The sequence below is a fragment of the Mastigoproctus giganteus genome, chromosome 4 (assembly GCF_048544385.1).
Source record: "Mastigoproctus giganteus isolate SK-2022 chromosome 4, ASM4854438v1, whole genome shotgun sequence".
In the NCBI taxonomy this organism is placed as follows: domain Eukaryota; kingdom Metazoa; phylum Arthropoda; class Arachnida; order Uropygi; family Thelyphonidae; genus Mastigoproctus; species Mastigoproctus giganteus.
Window position 1 is genome coordinate 22160953 of NC_143578.1, and position 21005 is coordinate 22181957.

Here is a 21005-nt window from a genome sequence, read left to right on the forward strand (position 1 = left end):
GCGGTTATCATAAGTAACTCAATTAATTTAGGAGGCGCAATATAGCCTAAGTAGCTCTTGCACCAGAAAACACCACAACAACAACAACAACTATCTGCAAATTCTTAATGCATGAATAACCACTGCTGATAATCAGATCAAGAGTATTGCACTCTCTGGTTGCCTCTTGACCTTTTAAAGAAGCTGGTCATTTTGAGTACAAAAATGGCCTTAGAATGGCTTTATGCAATGGAATTATAACCTGTCTACTACCTCCATAAGAATTTGTCTAGTAAATCATCAGCAGGACAGTATGGCCCTCCTTGCCACATGTTCGTGCTGCATGGAGAACTTTATGATTGGAACTCCTGGAGTCCTTTTCTTCTGTTTTTAATTCAGCCACTCGAAATATATGGTATTTGGGAGGTTGTTGTCTCTCAAGTGTAAAATCTTGCAGCATTAAAATATAGCTGCCACTTATTTTGACCATCCTTAAGCCCTGTCTGAGTCTTGAAGTGCTGCCTGGCATGAGTCATTAACTACCCATCCATTCTTCACATCGTCTACAAATTTTGACATCACATCATGACTGAAATCTCTTTATCATTGTCACTTCAGAAAATTAGAACAAGGCATTGATCCCACACAGATCTTAGAGGAAACTCTTCCCACTTCTTTTCCTTGCACATCTAAAGAGTAACTGTTAATTATAGTATAACAATTTAACCTTTTAATATCTATTTATATCCCATAAATATCAAAGGATCTTGTCTGTGATCCCAGTATATTCCAGTGTATGCAGCAATATCGTACGGAGACTGAGTTAAATGCTTGATTAGGTCTAAATACTGTAAAAGTAAATATAAATTTTGTATCCAATTAATTAGTGAGATTGTCATAATAATTTATTAGGTTAGTTAGACAATATTTTCCATTTATAAAACCAGACTGTGTTCCCTTGAAAATACCATTTCTATTCCAGATAGTCCTGTATTTCATTTATACTCATTGTCTCTGTGAATCATGGGAATCGCCATTTTGTTGGAGTGCCAAATCAACAAGATTTCCCAATGTTGACTCTGTGTTCAGAAAATTATTGTTGTAACCACTGATGAAACACTAATATGAAATAAAATATTTAATAAATTGTACAGAACCAAGCAAGAATGTAAATGCTCAAGCTTGCCTGAGTCTCTCTCTCTCTCTCTCTCTCTCTCTCTCTCTCTCTCTCTCTCTCTCTCTCACTCACTCACTCACTCACTCACTCACTCATAACATATCACGATACATACTATAACGTTACCCCACATCTAAGCCATTTCCTGCTAAATCATATTCTAATATACAGTAAAAATAATAATGTACCTTTATTAACCTCTCCTGTTTTGAAATTTAGAGGTTACGTTCCCAAGTGTTTAATAACTCTATTCTTTCTTTTTTCTCTATTTTGTTTTCTTTATAGTATATAACAGAGTTGTTGTGCTCAATAAAGTTAAATGAGGTAAATTTCTCTTATTCTTCTGCAAATATTGATATCAATGTAGCATGTATTGAGCACCATAGCTCTGTTATATACTATCAAATTTATATATTGATGTGGTGCCTCCATAGCCAGGTGGACAGGAGCAGCAGTGCATAGCACACGCTTCTTGATTAGACCGGGGTTCGGACCTGTGACCACCAAATACGGAGGATGCGGAAAGGTCAGCAAATGACCACCGCATATCCCCAGCCCCGAACAATATGGCTTCAGTTGCTAATGCTCCTAAAAACCAAATAACAAACAAACATATATTGATGTAATTGTAACTTGTTTAATTTAATCATTCATAGTAATTGGAACTTCCATCAACTTGAAATGTTACAGATAACTTCTGTTTTGATAACAGACAGTAAACATCTTGAACTTCAAAATTCTATGCTCTTACTATGATATTGTACCTATAGTCTGCTGATGGTGTGGCATGATGACTTATTTAACTTTCTAGCTTCTAATGTGGGTTTTTTTTTTGTTTTTTTTTTACAATTCTAATTTTGACATATGTTCCCTTAATTTAGCCAAAAAAAAAATTATACAAAAAATATTTAATAATGTGCAATCCACTCAGGCTACAGTCGTATATTTAAATTTAATTTCATTTTTATTATCCTTGTGTGCAATTACTTATATGTGTATGTATGTTCTAATATGTTTGCATTTCATGTTCTTTTTCTGTTCTTTATTTTTGCTGGGTCTTCTTCTAGCCTTTTCACATTTTCTCACTTTTCTCATTCTACAACTTGCTTGCTCTCCTTTACTTTCCTATTTTCTTTTGTGTTTCTTACCTATTTTCATAACCATTTTTAGATATGCACCACTTTTATATTTGAGTAAAGGCCATGAACCACAAAAAATGTTAACTTATACATGCAGATATATCAATAATATTAGGTTGTTAAAGGTATACCCTGCCAGTGGCAAAGGTTGATGACGTAGAGCGGATATCATCTTTTAAGGACACAAAAAGTGATATTGTTGTACATGTTGGCACTAATGATATTAAGAGTAGGAGACTGGCGGAATTACTTAACAAGTACAGGTCACTGTTGAAAAAAACCTGTGAATTAGGATTGAATTTGAAAGTGTCTGCAATTCTGCTCAGACACAATAGGAGGAAGTATATGATGAGAGCCTTCTCGATCAATTCAGCCCCGGAAAGATTGTGCAAGGCTCAAGGGGTAGAATTTTTTTTCAGCCTGGTCTGTACTTGTTAACAGGAGAGACTGCTTCTACAGGGATGGGATACACTTAAATAGAAAGGGTGCAAGAATATTTGCTGATGCTATCGAGGCAGTGTTAGCTGGGTTGGAAAACTGCTAGCTTGGGGGGGGGGATACAAGGACTAATAGATTAACAGTAGCCACTCGCAGAGGTGAAAGTGATTCTTGCACTGCTTCTATTGGAATGAGCAACAGCCTGGAAAATAAGATGCAGGATACTTCAGAGACTGCTGGGAGTCATTGCGGTACAAGTAAACACATGGGTTGTGTTAGGGTAGCTAAGAATAGGAACAGGTGCATGTATATTTGAGTATACACCAATGCTAGGAGTTTGGAAAAAAAAATTTCATGAATTTGAGGTATTGCTCAAAACATCAAAGGCAGATATTGTTGGGATATCAGAGACGTGCTGTCACGCAGATATAAGGAATGCAGAACTGGAATTTGGGGAGTACGTCTGCAGAAAGGATAGACAGGATAGGAAGGGAGGAGGGGTTATGCTATTAGTTAAGAAACGCATAAAATCTAAGGAAGTGAAGCCAGTCGATATCACTGGACAGTGTAGTGTCAAGTCAGTTTGGTGTGACATAAGCATTGGGAGATCAAAATTGAGAGTAGGAGTGTGCTATAGGCCTAATGACTCTGATGAGTATAATAAGAAACTATACAGGGAAATAGAGTGGGCCAGTAAATCATAGAATCTAATAATGGGGGATTTTAATTTCCCAGATATTGACTGGAATTTGTGGGTTGGTCACTCACACACTAGCAAGGCTTTTGTGGATATATTGGATGATTGTTTTCTACATCAGCATGTTCGAGGCAACTAGAGGGAGTAATACCCTTGATCTGATTATCAGTAGTTATTCTTCATGCAATAAGAATCTGCAGATAAAGGAACCACTAAGTGGCAGTGATCACAGTGTGCTCAAGTGGGATTTACTCAAAGAGGTAACTACCATCAGGGGTAAAGGGAAGAGTTTTTGCTGAGACAGTATTTAAATTCTATACAGTGGAACCAACTGATGATTTTACCAACAGCAAATTCAAAATGGGAAGCATTCAAAGAATTTATCTTGGAAGCTACTTGGCTTTATGTACCAACTAAGAAATATTGTTCAAGGTTTAGGCCTAAATGGATGTCAGATGAACTAATGAGACATATGGCAAAGAAGAAAAATGCATGGGATACATATAAATTAATTGGTGACATGGAAGCCAATGATAGATATAAGCTGTCTGTAAACAAGTCAGAAAGCAGATTAGGCAGGCAAAGGCAGATTATGAGAAATCTTTGGAAAGGATGCAAAGAAAAACAACAAAGTGTCCTTTACCTAAACTCTAGAAGGAAAGGGATAAATCAGATTGGTCCACTGGATATTGATGGTTCAACTGTTGATGATCCTGCTCAGGTGGCTAACAAACTAAATGAGTATTTTGAATCTACATTCACACATGAGGAATTATTCAGGAAGGGAATGCCAGAGTTGAGTTAAACTCTGACAGTGAGCTAGATGATTTTGTAATAACTGAGAGGAAAGTGGAGGAGGAATTGTTGAAGATAAACATAAAAAAGGCACTTGGGGTGGATCTATCCAGTTATATTAAAGGAAGTAAGCAAACCCTTAGCCATAATTATGAGAGCTTCTTTGGACTCAGGGGAGGTATCCATGGACTGGAGATTTGCAAATGTACCCCCAATTCACAAAGGAGGATCAAAGGCTGGCACAAGTAATTATAGACCTGTTAGTTTAACTTTGGTTCCTGGAAAATTAATTAGTACTATTCAGATGACCTTTGAATTTCCCCAAACTGTCAGCCTCTACCACCCATGTAGGCGACTTATTCCAGTAATTTCTAACTCGCTGGCTAAAATAAAACTCCCTGCATTCCAATCTAAACATTTCCCCCCATAACTTGAATTTATGTCCCCTAGTTCCAGCATCATTTATAATATTGAAAATTTCATCCTCATTCATTTTACTGATGCCTCTCAGAGCCTTAAACACCTCAATCAAATCTCTCAATCAAAACACCTCAATCAAATGTTATTAGTGGAGTTCCTAAGGGTTCAGTGTTTTGTCCATTGTTGTTTTCTGTATTTATAAATGATATTCATGATGGTATATCAAGCTTAATGTCCAAGTTTGCAGATGATATGAAGGTTGGCAGGGTTGTTAAGGACACTAATGACAGTGCGCTGCTGCAACAGGATCTAGAAAAGTTGAGCAGATGGGCTGAGAGGTGGCAAATGAAGTTTAACATTGACAAATGTAAAATACTACATATGGGAAGCAGTAACCCAAGAGTAACGTATCAACTCTGTGGTATTACACTGACAGTGGTAGAGAACGAAAAGGACCTGGGGGTAATTGTGCAGGCAGATAGGAAGTTTTCTGAGCAGTGGAGATGGTCTGCAAGAGTAGCTCATGGTGTCTTGTCAATGATATACAGGAATTTTTCTAGCAGGGATAAGGAGGTGATAATCCTTTTGTATAAGGGAATGGTCACGCTACACCTTGAGTACTGTATACAGGTCTGGAGGTCTCATTTTAAGAAGGATGTAGAGCTGCTGAAACGATTACAGACAAGGGCAACAAGATTAGTGAATGGAACAAAGGATTGCTTTTAAGAAGAAAGGCTTAAATTTTGCAAATTACAGTTTCTGGAGACTCAGCATGTGCGAGGTGATCTGATTGAGGTGTATAAAACCTTGAATGGTTTGAGCATGCTCAGTGCTGATGGGATTCTTTCTCTTGCTCAGAATAATCACTGAGAGGGCATAAATTCAAATTGAGGAAAGACAGATGTAGGATAGATGTGCAGAAGTTTTCCTTTATCCAGTGGGTAGTTGGTTGGTGGAACAGACTTCCATCCTTTGTTGTGGAAGTTCATAGCCTAAATAAATTTAAGGCTGAGCTGGACAGGTATTTGGAAAGAATGGAGGGGTGAAATGGGAGCGCATTTTTTTTTTTTTTTTCGATGATGCTGCATACGCTTGCTTTCTTGCATCATATGCCTCTACTAATGCTAATTTCCCATCAGTGTGAACATGATTGTTACCTGCCACAAAAAAGTTATTTTATTGTTATTCCTGCAGATCACATTCATAAGTCATGTTGACCACTCATTATTTACATAGACCACAGGTTGGGGACTGTTTTAGAGTATTGTTAACTGGTATAAAGATATTTTTTTAAACTTATTTATTTATTATTTTATTTTTTTTTCAGCTTTGAATATGCTGCAGAACGTCTAGCCGTTGCAACTTTTCTTGGACCGGTAATATCTTTTAATTTAATAATAAAATAACTTTTTTAAAAAAAAAACTTTTAAAATAATTTTATAGATTATTATTTTTTTAATTAAACATTTCTTTGCCAGCCTCCATAAATATATATATGAAGAGAGAATAAATGCAAGAATTATAATTTATGTATTTTATGCTGTGATCTGTTTAAACAGAAAAAATATTTGGAAGGCACTCACAGATTACAAGAAGCTTGCATCTACCAGGATCTTGTTTTGTCAGGAACTACAAGTGACAGTAAACAGAAAATCCAGAAGTATGTAACATTATGTAACTTCTAAACCTTGCTGTAGACCTGATCAAAGCAGCTGTGGTTCTGTGCCTCTTTGTAAGCAGTTGCTGCCACATACTGTCTACTGCATGAATCGTCATTCATCTTATTTATGTTTCTGCATTCATTGTCAAAATTGAAATGGAGATGCATCTTAAATATTGGCTTGGCATATTATAGCCTCAGATGCTGATGTGCAATAAATCCCTTAAACAAACAAAGCATCTTTAATAAATCTGTGGAAGTTACTTTCATAGATTTCACGAATAAAGTGTCACCTTCAACGTAACGTTTTATGCTTGCTGACACAATTTTGTATCTTATATTCTGCCAGTTAAACATGATAAAAGTATGTAAAGGTGTGTGTGTGTGTGCGCGCATACTTAATATGCTAATATAATATTTTACAAATCTACTGAGATGCGTTTTTCTAATTTTCCAGTCAAAACAAACTATCACATGGCTACTTAAAAATATTTTTTATTAAAATATTGAGTAATATGTATTCATAATATTTTTGGGTGTACTCAAGAGGGAAAAGTCATATCAGCACTACATTTTCAGCTTATATTTCATTTGTTCCTGGAAAGCTTCCAGGCTCAATTTTGATTCCACTTTCTACAGAATTACGATTTCTCCTCCACTTCCTACAGAATTAAGATTTCTCCTCCACTTTTTTTTTTTTTTTTTATGTGAACCCCAAATACAGGATGCCTATTCAGGCACTCCTCAACTTATCTCCATCTGTACTTAAATAATAATAAAAATGCAGGGAAGTGTGATCTGCACTTTTTTAATTACTTGAAAATAACTGTCATGCTTCAGTGATTAAGAAGTCTGGACAATGATTAAGAAGCATAAAAATCTCCAAATGTGAAATTTAATTTTATTATTTTATTCTCTTTTATCTTATGTACTGTATATTTAAAAATGTGAAGAGTGTTATGAAAGGGTATTCAGATGAATAAAACCAGTAACATTAACTGTTTTTGAAATGCCAGGAATTTAAGTATTAGTATTATTAGTGGAAAGTGATGCAAGCTTACACAGCAAAAAAAAAAAAAAAAACTTTCCACATCGCCTGATCATTCCCTCCAGTAATTCTTTGAATTTATTCAGGCTGTAGTTCCACAACAGATAGAAGTTTATTCCAACAATCAACCACCTAATGGCTGAAAGCAAACTTCTATACATCTGTTCTGCAACCATCTTTCCTCAATCAGATCACTTCACTAGTGCCTAGTTTCCAGATGCTGCAATTTGCAGAACTAATGCCTTTCTTGGTAAACTGCTCCTTTGTTCCCCTCACTATTATCATTGTCCTTTATTGCACCCATTCCAACAGCTGAGCTGTATATCCTTCATAAAATAAAATCTCCATGACCTCTGTGAGCACTCAAGATGTAGCCTGAATATTGCTTCATACAATGGGATAATCACTTCCTTATCCCTGCTAGCAAAATTCTTGTGCATCATTGACAAAACCCCATGAGCTGTCCTTGCAATGGAATGCACTTGAAATGTGAAACAATACATATGTTATCTAACTTGTTTCTTTATTTATTACTACTTTGTTTATATATTTGTACAGGAACAAAATCTATATTTAATTTAATAGCTGCCTATATATCTAATTTACTGTTGCTAAATCTAATTTCTTGGCTGATTACTGACTATTTAGAGAGCTTATGGATTAATTTAGATAGGTGATTGGCAGATTAATTTCTTTGTGAGGCAGGTTAAAAAGGTACTGAGATAAAGTTCATTGAATTGGCATATATTTATTTTATTTTAACAGCTTTATGTAAATTACTATGAAATAAACTTATGCTGATTTTAATAATAATTAAAATAATTTACTTGATATATATTTTTGTTTTTCAGGAACTTAATCATGAATTAACGGCACACAAATTCCTATTCCAGACTGTTACTGATGCTCTGAATTGTCACTTATCTGTTGAACAGGTAATTATTATTGTTCTTAAAATATATTTCACAAAATCCATTTACATCTAAACCACTGTTTCTCAAATTAAAAATGAATTGGCTTTTTATGCATGTGTAATAATATCAAAATAACAATAAACAATTTTCTGTAGTAATTGGACCCAGATGGCAGTGATCAACAGCATACTAATGTGGGATTTATTTAAAGACATAACTACCATAAGGAGTAAAGGGAAAGGTTTTTGCTTTCGTGAAGGTGCCTATAGTGGTCTCAGACAGTTTTTCAATTCTATACAGTGGGACCAACTGATGTTATCAACAGCAAATTCTAAATGGGAAGCATTCAAGAAATTAAACTTGGAAGCTACTAGACTTTTCATATGAACTAAGAAATACTGTTCTGTTTAGGCCAAAATGGATGTCAGATTAACTAATGAGATTTGTGGCAGAGAAGAAAAATGCATGGGATGATTATAAATTATCGGGAAACACAGAATAGTAGAATAGATGTGCGGAAATTTGCCTTTAGCCAGTGGGTGGTTAATTGCTGGAACCAACTTCCATCTGTCGTGAAATTGATAGGTTAAATAAATTTAAGGAGGAACTGGACAAACATTTAGAGGGAATTGTTTTGTAAATTTTTTTTTTTTTTTTGGCTGATGCTGCATAAGCTCATACACTTGCTTTCTTGCATCACATGCCACTACTACTGCTGCTGCTACTATTACTATAGAAGCCTGTCGTAGATATAAGCTAATCTATAATCAAGTCACAAAGGAGATTAGGCAAGCGAAGGCAAATTATGACAAATCTTTGGCAAAGGAAGCAAAGAAAAACTGCAAAGACTTCTTTACTTATTTGAACTTTAGAAGGAAGGGGATCAGGTTGGTCTACTTGATATTAATGGTTCACTGTTGAGGATCCTGCTCAGACAGCTGACAAACTGAACAAGTATTTTGCATCTACATTCACAATGAGGAAATCTCTAGGGATGTGGAGGGCAGATGCTTATTAAACTCTAACATGGAGCTTAATTATTATGTAATAACCGAGAGTAAAGTGGAGGAGAAATTGTTGAAGTTAAACATAAGAAAGGCACCTGGGTTGGATGAAATCTATCCAGTTATATTAAAGGAGGCAGCAAAGGAAGTAAGCAAACCCTTAGCCATAATTATGAGAGCATCCTTGGACTCATGGGAGGTCCCCACAGACTGGAGATGGCAAATGTATTCAAAATTCACTAAGGAGATCAAAGGGTGACATGAATAATTACAGACCTGTTAGTTTAACTTCTGCTCCATTGAAAGTAATGGAGTTACTGGTTAAAGAAGCATTGCAGGATTATCTAGACAAGACTGCAGTAATCGCATTAGCATTAGTACAGGCATATGATGCAAGAAAGCAAGCATATGCAGCATCATCCGAAAAAAAAAAAAAAAAAAAAACACTCCCATTTCACCCCTCCATTCGTTCGAAATACCTGTCCAGCTGAGCCTTAAATTTATTTAGGCTATCAACTTCCACAACAAGAGATGGAAGTCTGTTCCACCAACCAACTACCCACCTGCTACAGGCAAATTTCCCACATCTATCCTACATCTGTCTTTCCTCAATTTGAATTTATGCCCTCTCAGGTGATTATTCTGAGTAAGAGGAAGAATCCCATCAGCATTGAGCATGCTCAAACCATTCAAGGCTTTATACACCCCTATCAGATCACCTCATCGGTGCCTAGTCTCCAGACACTGTAATCTGCAAAACTTAAGCCTTTCTTCGTAAGAGCAACCCTTTGTTCCATTCACTAATCTTGTTGCCCTTCCCTGTATTCGTTCCAGCAGCTCTACATCCTTCTTGAAATGAGGCCTCCAGACCTGTATACAATACTCAACGTATGGCCTGACCATTGCCTTATATAAGAGGATAATCACCTCCTTATCCCTGCTAGAAAAATTCCTGTATATCGTTGACAAGACACTATGAGCTACTCTTGCAGACCGTCTGCACTGCTCAGAAAACTTCATATCTGCCTGCACAATTACCCCCAGGTCCTTTTCATTCCCTACCACTGTCAGTGTAGTACCACAGAGTTGATAGGTTGCTCTGGGGGTTACTGTTTCCCATATGTAGTACTTTACATTTGTCAATGTTAAACTTCATTTACCACCTCTCAGCCCATCTGCTCAACCTTTCCAGATCCTGTTGCAGCAGCATACTGTCAGTAGTGCCTTTAGCAACCCTGCCAACCTTTGTATTTTCTGCAAACTTGGACATTAAGCTTGATATACCATCATCAATATCATTTATGAATACAGAAAACAATAATGGACCCAACACTGAACCGCTAGGGACTCCACTAATAATGTTAGTCCACGATGAGCAGTGTCCTTTGATTACCATCCTCTGTCTTCTCCCCCTCAACCATCCCTTTATCCATAGCATCAATTTGCCTCCAATGCCACAATGCTCCAATTTGTGCAGCAGTCTTCCATGTGCAGCAGTGTCAAAAGCCTTTCTAAGATCCAAGTAATAATATCAAAGTTATTCCCTGCATCCAGTTCTTTTGTGACTGCATCATAGTATCCAATCAAAGTGGTCAGGCAAGACTTTCCCTTAACAAAACCATGATGTGTCCGAGCTATAACTGAAGTCTTGTCTAGATGATCCTGCAGTGCTTCTTTAACCAGTGCCTCCATTAATTTTTCTGGAACAGAAATTAAACTCATAGGTCTATAATTACTTGTGTCAGCCTTTGATCCTCCTTTGTGAATTGGGGTAACATTTGCACACCTCCAGTCTATAGGTACCTCCCCTGAATCCAAAGAAGCTCTCATAATTATGGCTAAGGGTTTGCTTACTTCCTTTGCTGCCTCCTTTTTTATGTTTATCCTCAACAATTTCTCCTCCACTTTCCTCTCAGTTATTACAAAATCATCTAGCTCACTGCCAGAGTTTACTTCACCTCTGGCATTCCCTTTCCTGAATAACTCCTCATGTGTGAATTTAGATGAAAAATACTAGTTTAGTTTGTTAGCCACCTGAGCAGGATCATCAGCAGTTGAACCATCAATATCCAGTGGACCAATCTGATTCATCCCTTTCCTTCTAGAGTTTACATAGGTAAAGAACTCTTTTCTGTTTTTCTTTGCATCCTTTGCCAAGGATTTCTCATAATCTGCCTTTGCCTGCCTAATCTCATTTTGTGACTTGGTTACAGACCAACTTATATCTATCATAGGCTTCCATGTCACCCATTAATTTATATGTATCCCATGCATTTTTCTTCTCTGCCCTATGTCTCATCAGTTCATCTGACATTCCTTTTTCCTAAACCTTCAACAATATTTCTTAGTTGGTACGTAAAGCCTAGTAACTTCCAAGATAAGTTCTTTGAATGCTTCCCATTTTGAATTTACTGTTGGTAACATCATCAGTTGGTCACACTGTATAGAATTTAAATACTGTCTCAGACCATCATAGTCACCTTTACAAAAAGCAAAAACCTTTCCCTTTACCCCCTGATGGTAGTTACCTCTTTGAGTAAATCCCACTTCAGCACACTGTGATCCTTGCCACCTAGTGGTTCCTTTTTCTACAGATTCTTAATGTATGAAGAATCACTACTGATAATCAAATCAAGAGTATTGCTCCCTCTATTTGCCTCCCGAACATGCTGATGTAGAAAACAAATAAATTGACAAAAGCCTTGCTAGTGTGTGAGTGACCAACTCACAAATTCCAGTCAATATCTGGGAAATTATAATCCCTCAATATAAGACTCTCTGATTTACTGGCCCACTCTATTTCCCTGTACAGTTTCTTATTATACTCATCAGAGACATTAGGCCTATAGCACACTCCTACTCTCAATTTTGATCTCCTAATGCTTATGTCACACCAGACTGACTCGACACTCCACTGTCCAGCGATGTCGACTGGCTTCACTTCCTTGGATTTTATGTGTTCCTTAACTAATAGCATAACCCCTCCTCCCTTCCAATCCTGTCTATCCTTTCTGTAGACGTTGTACTCCCCAAATTCCAGATCTGCATTCCTTATATCTGTGTGACGCCTCGTCTCTGATATCCGAACAATATCCGCTTTTGATGCTTTGAGCAATACCTCAAATTCATCAAATTTATTTACCAAACTCCTAGCATTGGTGTACACGCAAGTATACATGTACGTGTTCTTTTTCTTAGCTATTCTAACACAACCCATGTGTTTACTTGTACCGCAATGACTCCTAGCAGTCTCTGAAATATCCTGCATCTTGTTTTCCAGGCTGCTGCTCATTTCAATAGAAGCAGTGCAAGAATCACTTTCAACTCTGCCAGTGGCTACTGTTAATCTGTTAGTCCTTGTATCCCCTCAAGCTAGCAGTTTTCCGACCCACCTAACACTCCCTCGATAGCGTCAGTAAATATTCTTGAACCCTTTGTATTTAAGTGTATCCCATCCCCGAAGAAGCAGTCTCTCCTGTTAACAAGTACAAACCAGGCTGAAAAAAATTGAGCCTTGCACAGTCTTTCCAGGGCCGAACTGATCGACAAGGCTCTCATCATATACTCCCTCCTATCGTGTCTGGGCAGAACTGCAGACACTTTCAAATTAAACCCTAATTCACGGCTTTTTTTCAACAGTGACCTGTGCTTGATAAGTAATTCCGCCATAATTACTTGTTAAGTAATAGTTTAGACATAGAATGGGTTGGTTAATGGGAAGCTTTGGATTTCAGGAAAGCTTTTGCTGCTGTTGGACACGGAAGATTACTGTACAAATTGGAGCAGTATGACATTAAGGGAAGTAGCTACAATGGATAAAAGGGTGGTTGAGTGGGAGATCGACAGTGATAATCAATGGATACTACTCTTCATGGACAAATGTTATTAGTGGAGTTCCCCATGGTTGTGTGTTGGGCCCATTGTTGTTTTGTATATTTATCAGTGATATTGATGAAGGTATATCAGGCTTATTGTCCATTTTTTTCCGATGATACAGAGGTTGGCAGAGTTATTAATACAGTAATGACAGTATGCTACTGCAACAGGATCGAGAAATGCTGGGCAGATCGGCTGAGAAGTGGCAACTGAAGTTTAATATTGTCAAATGTAAAGTACTGCATATGGGTAGAAGTAACCCCAGAGAAATGTACCAATTGTGCGGTACTATACTCAGGGTGATAGAGAATGAAAAAGACCTATGGGTAATTGTACAGTCAGATATGAAGTTTTCTGAGTAGTGCAGAGAGGCTGCCAGAGCAGGTCACGAGGTCCTGTCAATGATATACAGGAATTTTTCTAGTAGGGATAAGGAGGTGATTATCCCTTTGTATAAGGCAATGGTCAATACCCCTTACAGGGCTGGAGACCTCATTTCAGCTTCTCTGCACTTATTCTAGAGTTGCTAGAACAAGTGCAGAGAAGGGTAACAAGATTTGTGAGGGGAATGAAGGGGTCCTCTTACCAATAAAGGCTTAAGTTCTGCAAATTGCAGCATCTGGAGACTAGGCACCTGCTAGGTGATCTGATTGATCTGATAAGGCTTTGAGTGGGTTGAGGAGGCTCAATGCTGATGAGAGTCTTCCTCTTTGATTACGAACCTGAGGGGATATAAATTCAAATTGAGGAAGGACAGGAAGGAAGAACAAACTTCCATCTGTTATTGTGGAACTCGATAGCTTAATAAATTCAAAGAAGAACTGGACAAACTTTTAGAGCAAATGGATGTGGGAAATGGGATTTTTTTTTTTTTTTTTTGTCTGATGCTGTATAAGCTTGCTTTCTCGCATCATATGCCTCTGTTAATGCTAATCATTATTGGATCTATTTTAAATATCTTTTTGGGCTGTTCAGATGAGGTTTTGAACTGAAGATGTATTTGGTACTGATTACAATCACAAAAACATCATTTTATTAATGTGTCACAGAAGCATACCTGTCAGCATTTTCAGTTTTCCTGAAAGATTTCCATAAATTGTGTCTTTTACAGTTTTATAAAAAATTTATGTTTCTTTCAAATTTTTGCAAAATTATAGCTTTCAAATATCCACGTGCTTTATTTTCAAATATGGATCTACCAGTTTATCAATATGGATTCTATATTGCCTTCAGGTGAGCCTGCTCCTGTGGTTTTAAGCTCTCTGTTTTGTGATTTGTGCCCTCTTGAAATTTTATGGTTTTTTCCAAAATGCTTTAGACTAATTCTTCTAAATATTTTCCCCTGATAATGATTTGGGAACACTGTAGTTTACCTGAAGTCTGATTTCTTTTCAGTGAGTGTTGTTTTCTTCAAATGTACTGGGTGTCAGTTCCTACTTTATAATTTTAAAAACATCTATTTCATGTGTGGTTAAAGTTGTTTATATTTCATTCAGTCATCTTCACCACATAATTTCCTACACATTTTTCATTGTTGTTACTTTATTTTTATGGTTATGAAAAAGTGAGTTGAAGCTGCTGTGCTCTTGACATGGGCACTTGTATGTGATGTTGCTGGTATTACAGATTAGCATCACTGGAATCTAATGCCCTTATCCCATGTTTTAGGCCAACATGTTAGGAATATGGCCAACACCAAGACCATTCACAATCATCTTGTAGTTTGGCATTCTTGTAATGACAAAATACAAAATGGTTGAGAATGATCACGAGAGAAAGGTTCCATTGGAGAAGAGACCATCAAGTTGTGACCTGAAGTGCTTGGGGACCACTCACGTTTTCTTCAAAAGCAACCTTTCCATGTACTTGGAAGTGTTATTTTTGAGGAAATTATCAAGAGTGTTTGTTGGCTGTGTTGTTTGGATTGGCAGGTATTCTGGTAGCTAAATGAACAATTTGTGTGAGGTTGTTAATAATTGCAAAAGACTCAGCATCTCGACCAGCTGGGTCTGTGTGACTAGAAAATGGAAGCTAGCTGGAGTTGTGAACATTAAAATCGCCAGGGGAAATTATCTCACTGATAGGAAAGTTGAACTGGTGAAAGTCAAGTTTCAATGAGAGGAAGTCAGAGCATTCCTAGTGATTAGTGGAGTTGGGAGAATAATAGAGGCAGTAGATGAATTTGACAGAATGGGGTAGAGAGATTTTAAGCCAGAGGAAATTCCAAATTGCTATGTCTCTAACATGGAATATCAGTGCAGACATATGTGCAAGTGCCAACTTTTAATCCAAAGGAATGGTACAACAAATAAATAACACAACTGAAATGAGCAGTAATTGAATGAACCAATAATTCAGATTCTGTCAGAAAAAGTACACGAGGTTTGGCAGACAAAGGTGGAAATGGACATCATTGAGATTGGAACTGAGACCATGTATACAAATTTGATTTATTATTTGTATTTATTTGATTGTATTTGTATTTATTTGATTTATTTGTATTTATTTGAATGAGGAAGTGTTTGGGAGCTTTAGCTCTTTTTGCAGATAAGTTTGTTCCATTAGTTTGACTATTCATGCTGTATTCAGTAATAAGAAAAGGTAGGGAGGACATGGTGTATGAAGTAATGAAATTTTTGGATATGGCGTAAACAGGGCAAGAATCTACCCAGATCCTCAAAAATCTACCCAGATCCTTGACATAACATGGCTTTGACAGTGTCCCCTGCATACACACTATTGGACTCTCTCTAGTCACTCTCTGACAGAGTTGAGGCAGTGCAATTATACACTAGCTGATCCATAAGTCTCTTAGAGAGTTACCAATAGGTTCAATCCAGTGGTCGTCTAGCAGCTGATCTGAAAACACTATTTTAGAGCTGTATCCTTGAAATGTAAGGAAGATTGGATTTCATCCTTGTGCTCATCATAACTTCAAAAGACATTATTCATACTGCATGATGGAGGAGATTGGATTGCTGGAGTACTTGAGCTTTGCTCTGAAGACTAAATGTGATTTCCATCACTTTAAGCCTTCAATAAGCAAAGTGGTGGTATTTTTCTGGTTGATGAAAGTCTTCTACTACTTAGTATTGCTTGATAACACAGAGGAGCAGCACACCTCAACTCCTACTTATGTTGGTACACACCTCCAGTTACTTGGTGTCATATTTCAGAACTTTCACGTGGTGGTTATATCCAGGGTTACTAATAGTCCTGCCATCATGAAGGTGCAAGGTGAGGATTTTGTTGTGGCAAAATGACTGGACTTTGTTGTCAAAATTCTATCTACTCAAGTCAGATGACACCTGAATATCAGTTCCATCAGCATTTTAGACTCCCGGGTAGCAATCCCAGTTTGTCATACCTGAGGGAATGTTTGTGACAGCCTCAAGGACCACAGTTGTTTCTTGAATCCATGTTGCTTAGTTACTACATTGTCTTAATAGTGTTAATGCATGACTAAAAATTCTGTAAGTATTCTGTAAAAATTCTTTAATTCATTGCCAAATTTTTAATCTTTTAAAACAGTTTTGGTTTATAGATAAGATTCTAATATATTAATAAATTTCCAAGTAACCTTTAATAAAATTTCAGAAAGAGTTCACTTTTTTTTTGTGGTTTTCAGATGAAAAGCATCTACATCTTTATTATTTATATTCTCATCCATTTCTGTGATATGACCCCAGAGAAATTCCATATAAATGGAGAAGAAATGTTAAAGTTTGCTGCTGATTTATGTCAAGGAATAAATGCTCAAGAAAGAGCACTTCTTGAAGAAAAGGCAGATCGAGCACAAGTGAGGTTTATTTATTTTTTTAGTTAATGTGTAATCTTTGTATCATTTTTTTTAAATTTTAATTAATTTTAAGAATTTTATATGAATACTATTTATTTTTTTTTCCATATATTCACATTTTTTTTAATCTCTTACAATGTATATTTGGTTGCAGAACTAATTTATATTGAAATTGAACAATTGTTCCCACTGTTTCTAGTTAATTTCTTTTAATTGGAAGGGGAATGCCATGATAAAATTGTAAAACCATTATTTTATAGTAGTAGTAATAATAATGGCAAATGATGCAAGAAAGCAAGCTTATATAGCATCAACCAAAAAAAAAAAAAAAAAAAAAGCAGAAACCTACACAGTTCACCTATTCATACCTTCCAAGAATTGGTCTAGTTCTTCCTTGAATTTATTAACCCATCCACTTCCACAACAACAGATGGAAGCCTGTTATAATGATGAACCATACGCTGGCTAAAGGTAATCCATCTATCCGGAAATCTATTCGCAGCCATCCTTCCTCAAATTGAATTTATGTCCCCTCATGTGCATAGTCTCAGCAAGTAGAAGAATGCCTTCAGCTTACTCAATCCATTCACAGCATTAAACACCTCAGTCAGTTCTCCCCACAGGTGCCTAGTCACCAGATGCTGCAATTTACAGAACTGAAGCCTTTCTAGGTAAGAGCACCCTTTTGCTCCCTTCACCTGGTTGCCTGGTGAAGAAGGGTGCAGAGAAGGGCAACCTGTCTGGTTGCCCTTCTCTGCACCCATTCCAGCAGATCTACATCCTTCCTAAAGTGGAGCCTACAGACCTGTATACAGTACTGAAGATGCAGTGGCCTTTAACAAAAAGATAATCACCTCCTTATCGCTGCCAGCAAAGTTTCTGTATATCATTAACAAAACCCTGTAAGCTTTCCTGGCAGCATGTCTGCTCTGGTCAGAGAATTTCATGTCTGACTGCACAATTAACCCCATATCTTTTTCATTCTCCACTATCCTCAGTGTAGTACTACACAGTTGATAAGTTACTCTGGGGTTACTGTTACCTATATGCAGTATCTTACATTTGTTAATGTTAAGCTTTAACTGCTATTTCTCAGCCCAATTTTCCTAGATCTTGTTGCAGTAGCTCACCCTAATGGTCGTAGTAGTAGTAGTAGTAGTAGTAGTAGTAGTGGCATGTGATGCAAGAAAGCAAATGTATGAGCTTATGCAGCATCAGCCAAAAAAAAAAAAAAAAAAAAAAAAAATCACACCATTCCCTCCAAATGTCTGTCCAGTTCCTCCTTAAATTTATTCAACCTATCAACTTCCACAACGACTAATGGAAGTTTGTTCCAGCAATTAACCACCTGCTGGCTAAAAGCAAATTTCCGCACATCTATTCTACATCTGTCCTTTCTTAATTTGAATTTATGCCCCCTTAGGTTTGTAATCTGAACAAGTGGAAGGATCCCATCAGAATTCAGCGTGCTGAACCCATTCAAGGCCTTAACTACCCAGCCAATCTTTGCCTCATCTGCAAACTTAGACATTAAGCCTGATACCGCTTCATTAATATCATTGATAAATATTGAAAACCACAATGGCCCAGCACTTATTCCTGGTGAATTCCACTAATAACATTAGTCCATGAACAGCAGTGCCCATATGTTGTATGAAAGGCACATGTGAGATTGTTGTCACAATTTTTGGAAAGTTACTCTGTAAATATTTTATGAAAGAAAGTTGTTTAACTTCACTTAAATTTGAGCTTCAGTTGTTACATTCTTTTGTATTGGATTTTTGATTACACCAAGGAATAAAAAGTTAACCTTACACTTAATGCCTAAGCAATCTCGTTTTATTTTTGAAATTTCAAATGTGATCTTTGGGATTAATATTCAAGTCTAGTAAACAGATAGTAAAAGAAGAGAATTATTTTATGTTTTTTAAATTATTTTTGTTTAGAATATGGTGCTTGACATGTTATTGATAATTAGGATTTTTTTTGTTGCTAAGCAAAATATAATAAGATGTAGTCAAAATTTCAAAAATAAATTAATCTTAAGTATTAATAATTTTAATGTTAAAATCAAATGGTTAAAACATACTAGATTAGAACACACTAGATTAGAATTCTTGTGGATAATGCCCTTAGTTCTAAGAATCAAAAATCCATTAAAATATAAAAATAAATCCACAAGTTCTAAGTGAAGAAGAATGGCATGAGACAAGTTCACTATAATCTTTAGTCAGCCAGATTAACAGAACATTATCTTCCTTGGAAACAAACATTTTCAAGGCCTAAATTTCAAACTCATAGAACAATATCAAACCCATAGAACAATATCACTTCACTTTACAACAATCTAAGCAGAATATTTAATCCAGAAGCTAGAGAGACTAACAGACAGAACTGAGAAAAGAAGATACAAGACTTGTTAGGAGACAGCAATTTATTTTAGAGTTGACAATGAACATACAGACAAAATAGAAATAAATGTCAAAGAAAAACCCAAAGAACTAGAAAACAAGAAAATAGGTGATGAACTTTACAGAATTTTGAAACACAAAAAAACTCTGAAGACCACACATGTTCACAGCTATCAAAATATATTTAAAACTTCATTTGAATAATAAACAATAAAAAAACAATAATAAACAAAATAAAAATTCAAACAGCTATAGCTCTGTAACCATTCAGAATTGTACACACAAAAAATAAGAAAAAATAAGGCTTATTTTCTCTTATTTTGGACCCTAAGAATACTTACCAAAAATTTTTGCACATATTTTTAAATTCCCTATATATAAGGGCTATATTCTAACGTAGCCAAACCTACATACCAAAAAGTAGTATTTCTAAGAATCTTTGAAATCAAAAAACAACAGTTTGTAAGGTAACTAATAACCTATTGAATGAGCAAATGCTCAGTTGACAAAATACCTGTTTAATGTGAAATCTGCAATCTTCTTTCATTTACAGTCCTTTATATTTTTAACCATCACTTTAAGTCAGATTTTTCTGATCAAGCTAGGTACAGTTTTAATTAGAATTAATCCAAAAAATTAAAATTCTATGATTACATCAAACAGGTTAGGATAATTTCTAAAAGATCAACTTAGTTTAAAATTTTCAAAAAGGTAATGAAAACCAAATGTAACCCAACCACTTTTGACATTACCCAGACCATTTTTGTTTACTGAAAAAAAAAAAAAAAAAAAAATCTTTCACTGTAAACAGCAGAGCACAGCTAGGTTTTTTTTGATATTGAGGCAGTTTGCAATTCCTTAAACCCAGCTGCAATAGATTGCATTGTTCAAAATTACTTCTAACATAAAAGGTTCTCTTTTATAAATTATGATGTTCCAATAAAAAACTGAATCTTAATGTATTTGTAGCACTACTTAATGTCAGATTTTTAACTCTGAATATGAGATTTGTCACCCATAAGATCCCACATTTAACTTTTAAGGTAGTACAGAAGTATGAATGTTTTATATCTTTTTAGTTGCATGTTATTGTTAGTTGTATGTTATTGATCAAATATATAGGTGATAAAGATTGTTAATTTCATTTATGGTAGCCCTGTGTTTATATTATATTTTCATATTTTAATCATGAAGTGTTTTTGGTTCAGGAGGCTAAATAGAATTACTTTATTTTTGATCTATTTTTCTTTTTTTTCTTTTTAGCCTCCATCAATTAAGCTTACTGTGCAAATCAGGAATGTTATCGTACTTATTGATGACAGTTCAGGTGAATTTAGTAATTGATTGATTTAGAGAAGTTGGTAGATATTAAATAATCTGTTTGTTTGTTTTTTTGTAATATAAATCAAATATTTATTATTTATAATATTTTTATGAATATTATTTATTTTATTATTATTTATTAATATATTAGTTTATATAAAATATACTTACTCTCTAGTGGAAAACAGAAAATTTTTTCATTATGGAGTAAGTAGCTCATAATCATCAACCATTTCATAAACCACCCACTCTTATTATGGCCATTTAATGTTGTAAGAAAATTATTCTTTTCTATCATATCATGATGACTACTTTTTTAAACTTA

General features: G+C 35.7%; 1 protein-coding gene across 1 annotated transcript in view; it reads left to right on the forward strand.

The window, feature by feature from the left end:
* LOC150086459 (uncharacterized) overlaps positions 1–21005 on the forward strand; it is a 54273-nt gene that overhangs the window by 14387 nt on the left and 18881 nt on the right. The window contains exons 2-5 of the mRNA XM_090372172.1: positions 5973–6021; positions 8205–8288; positions 16776–16946; positions 20621–20684. Of these exons, the coding sequence (XP_090228298.1) occupies positions 5973–6021; positions 8205–8288; positions 16776–16946; positions 20621–20684 (368 nt within the window). The remainder of the gene's footprint in view (positions 1–5972; positions 6022–8204; positions 8289–16775; positions 16947–20620; positions 20685–21005) is intronic.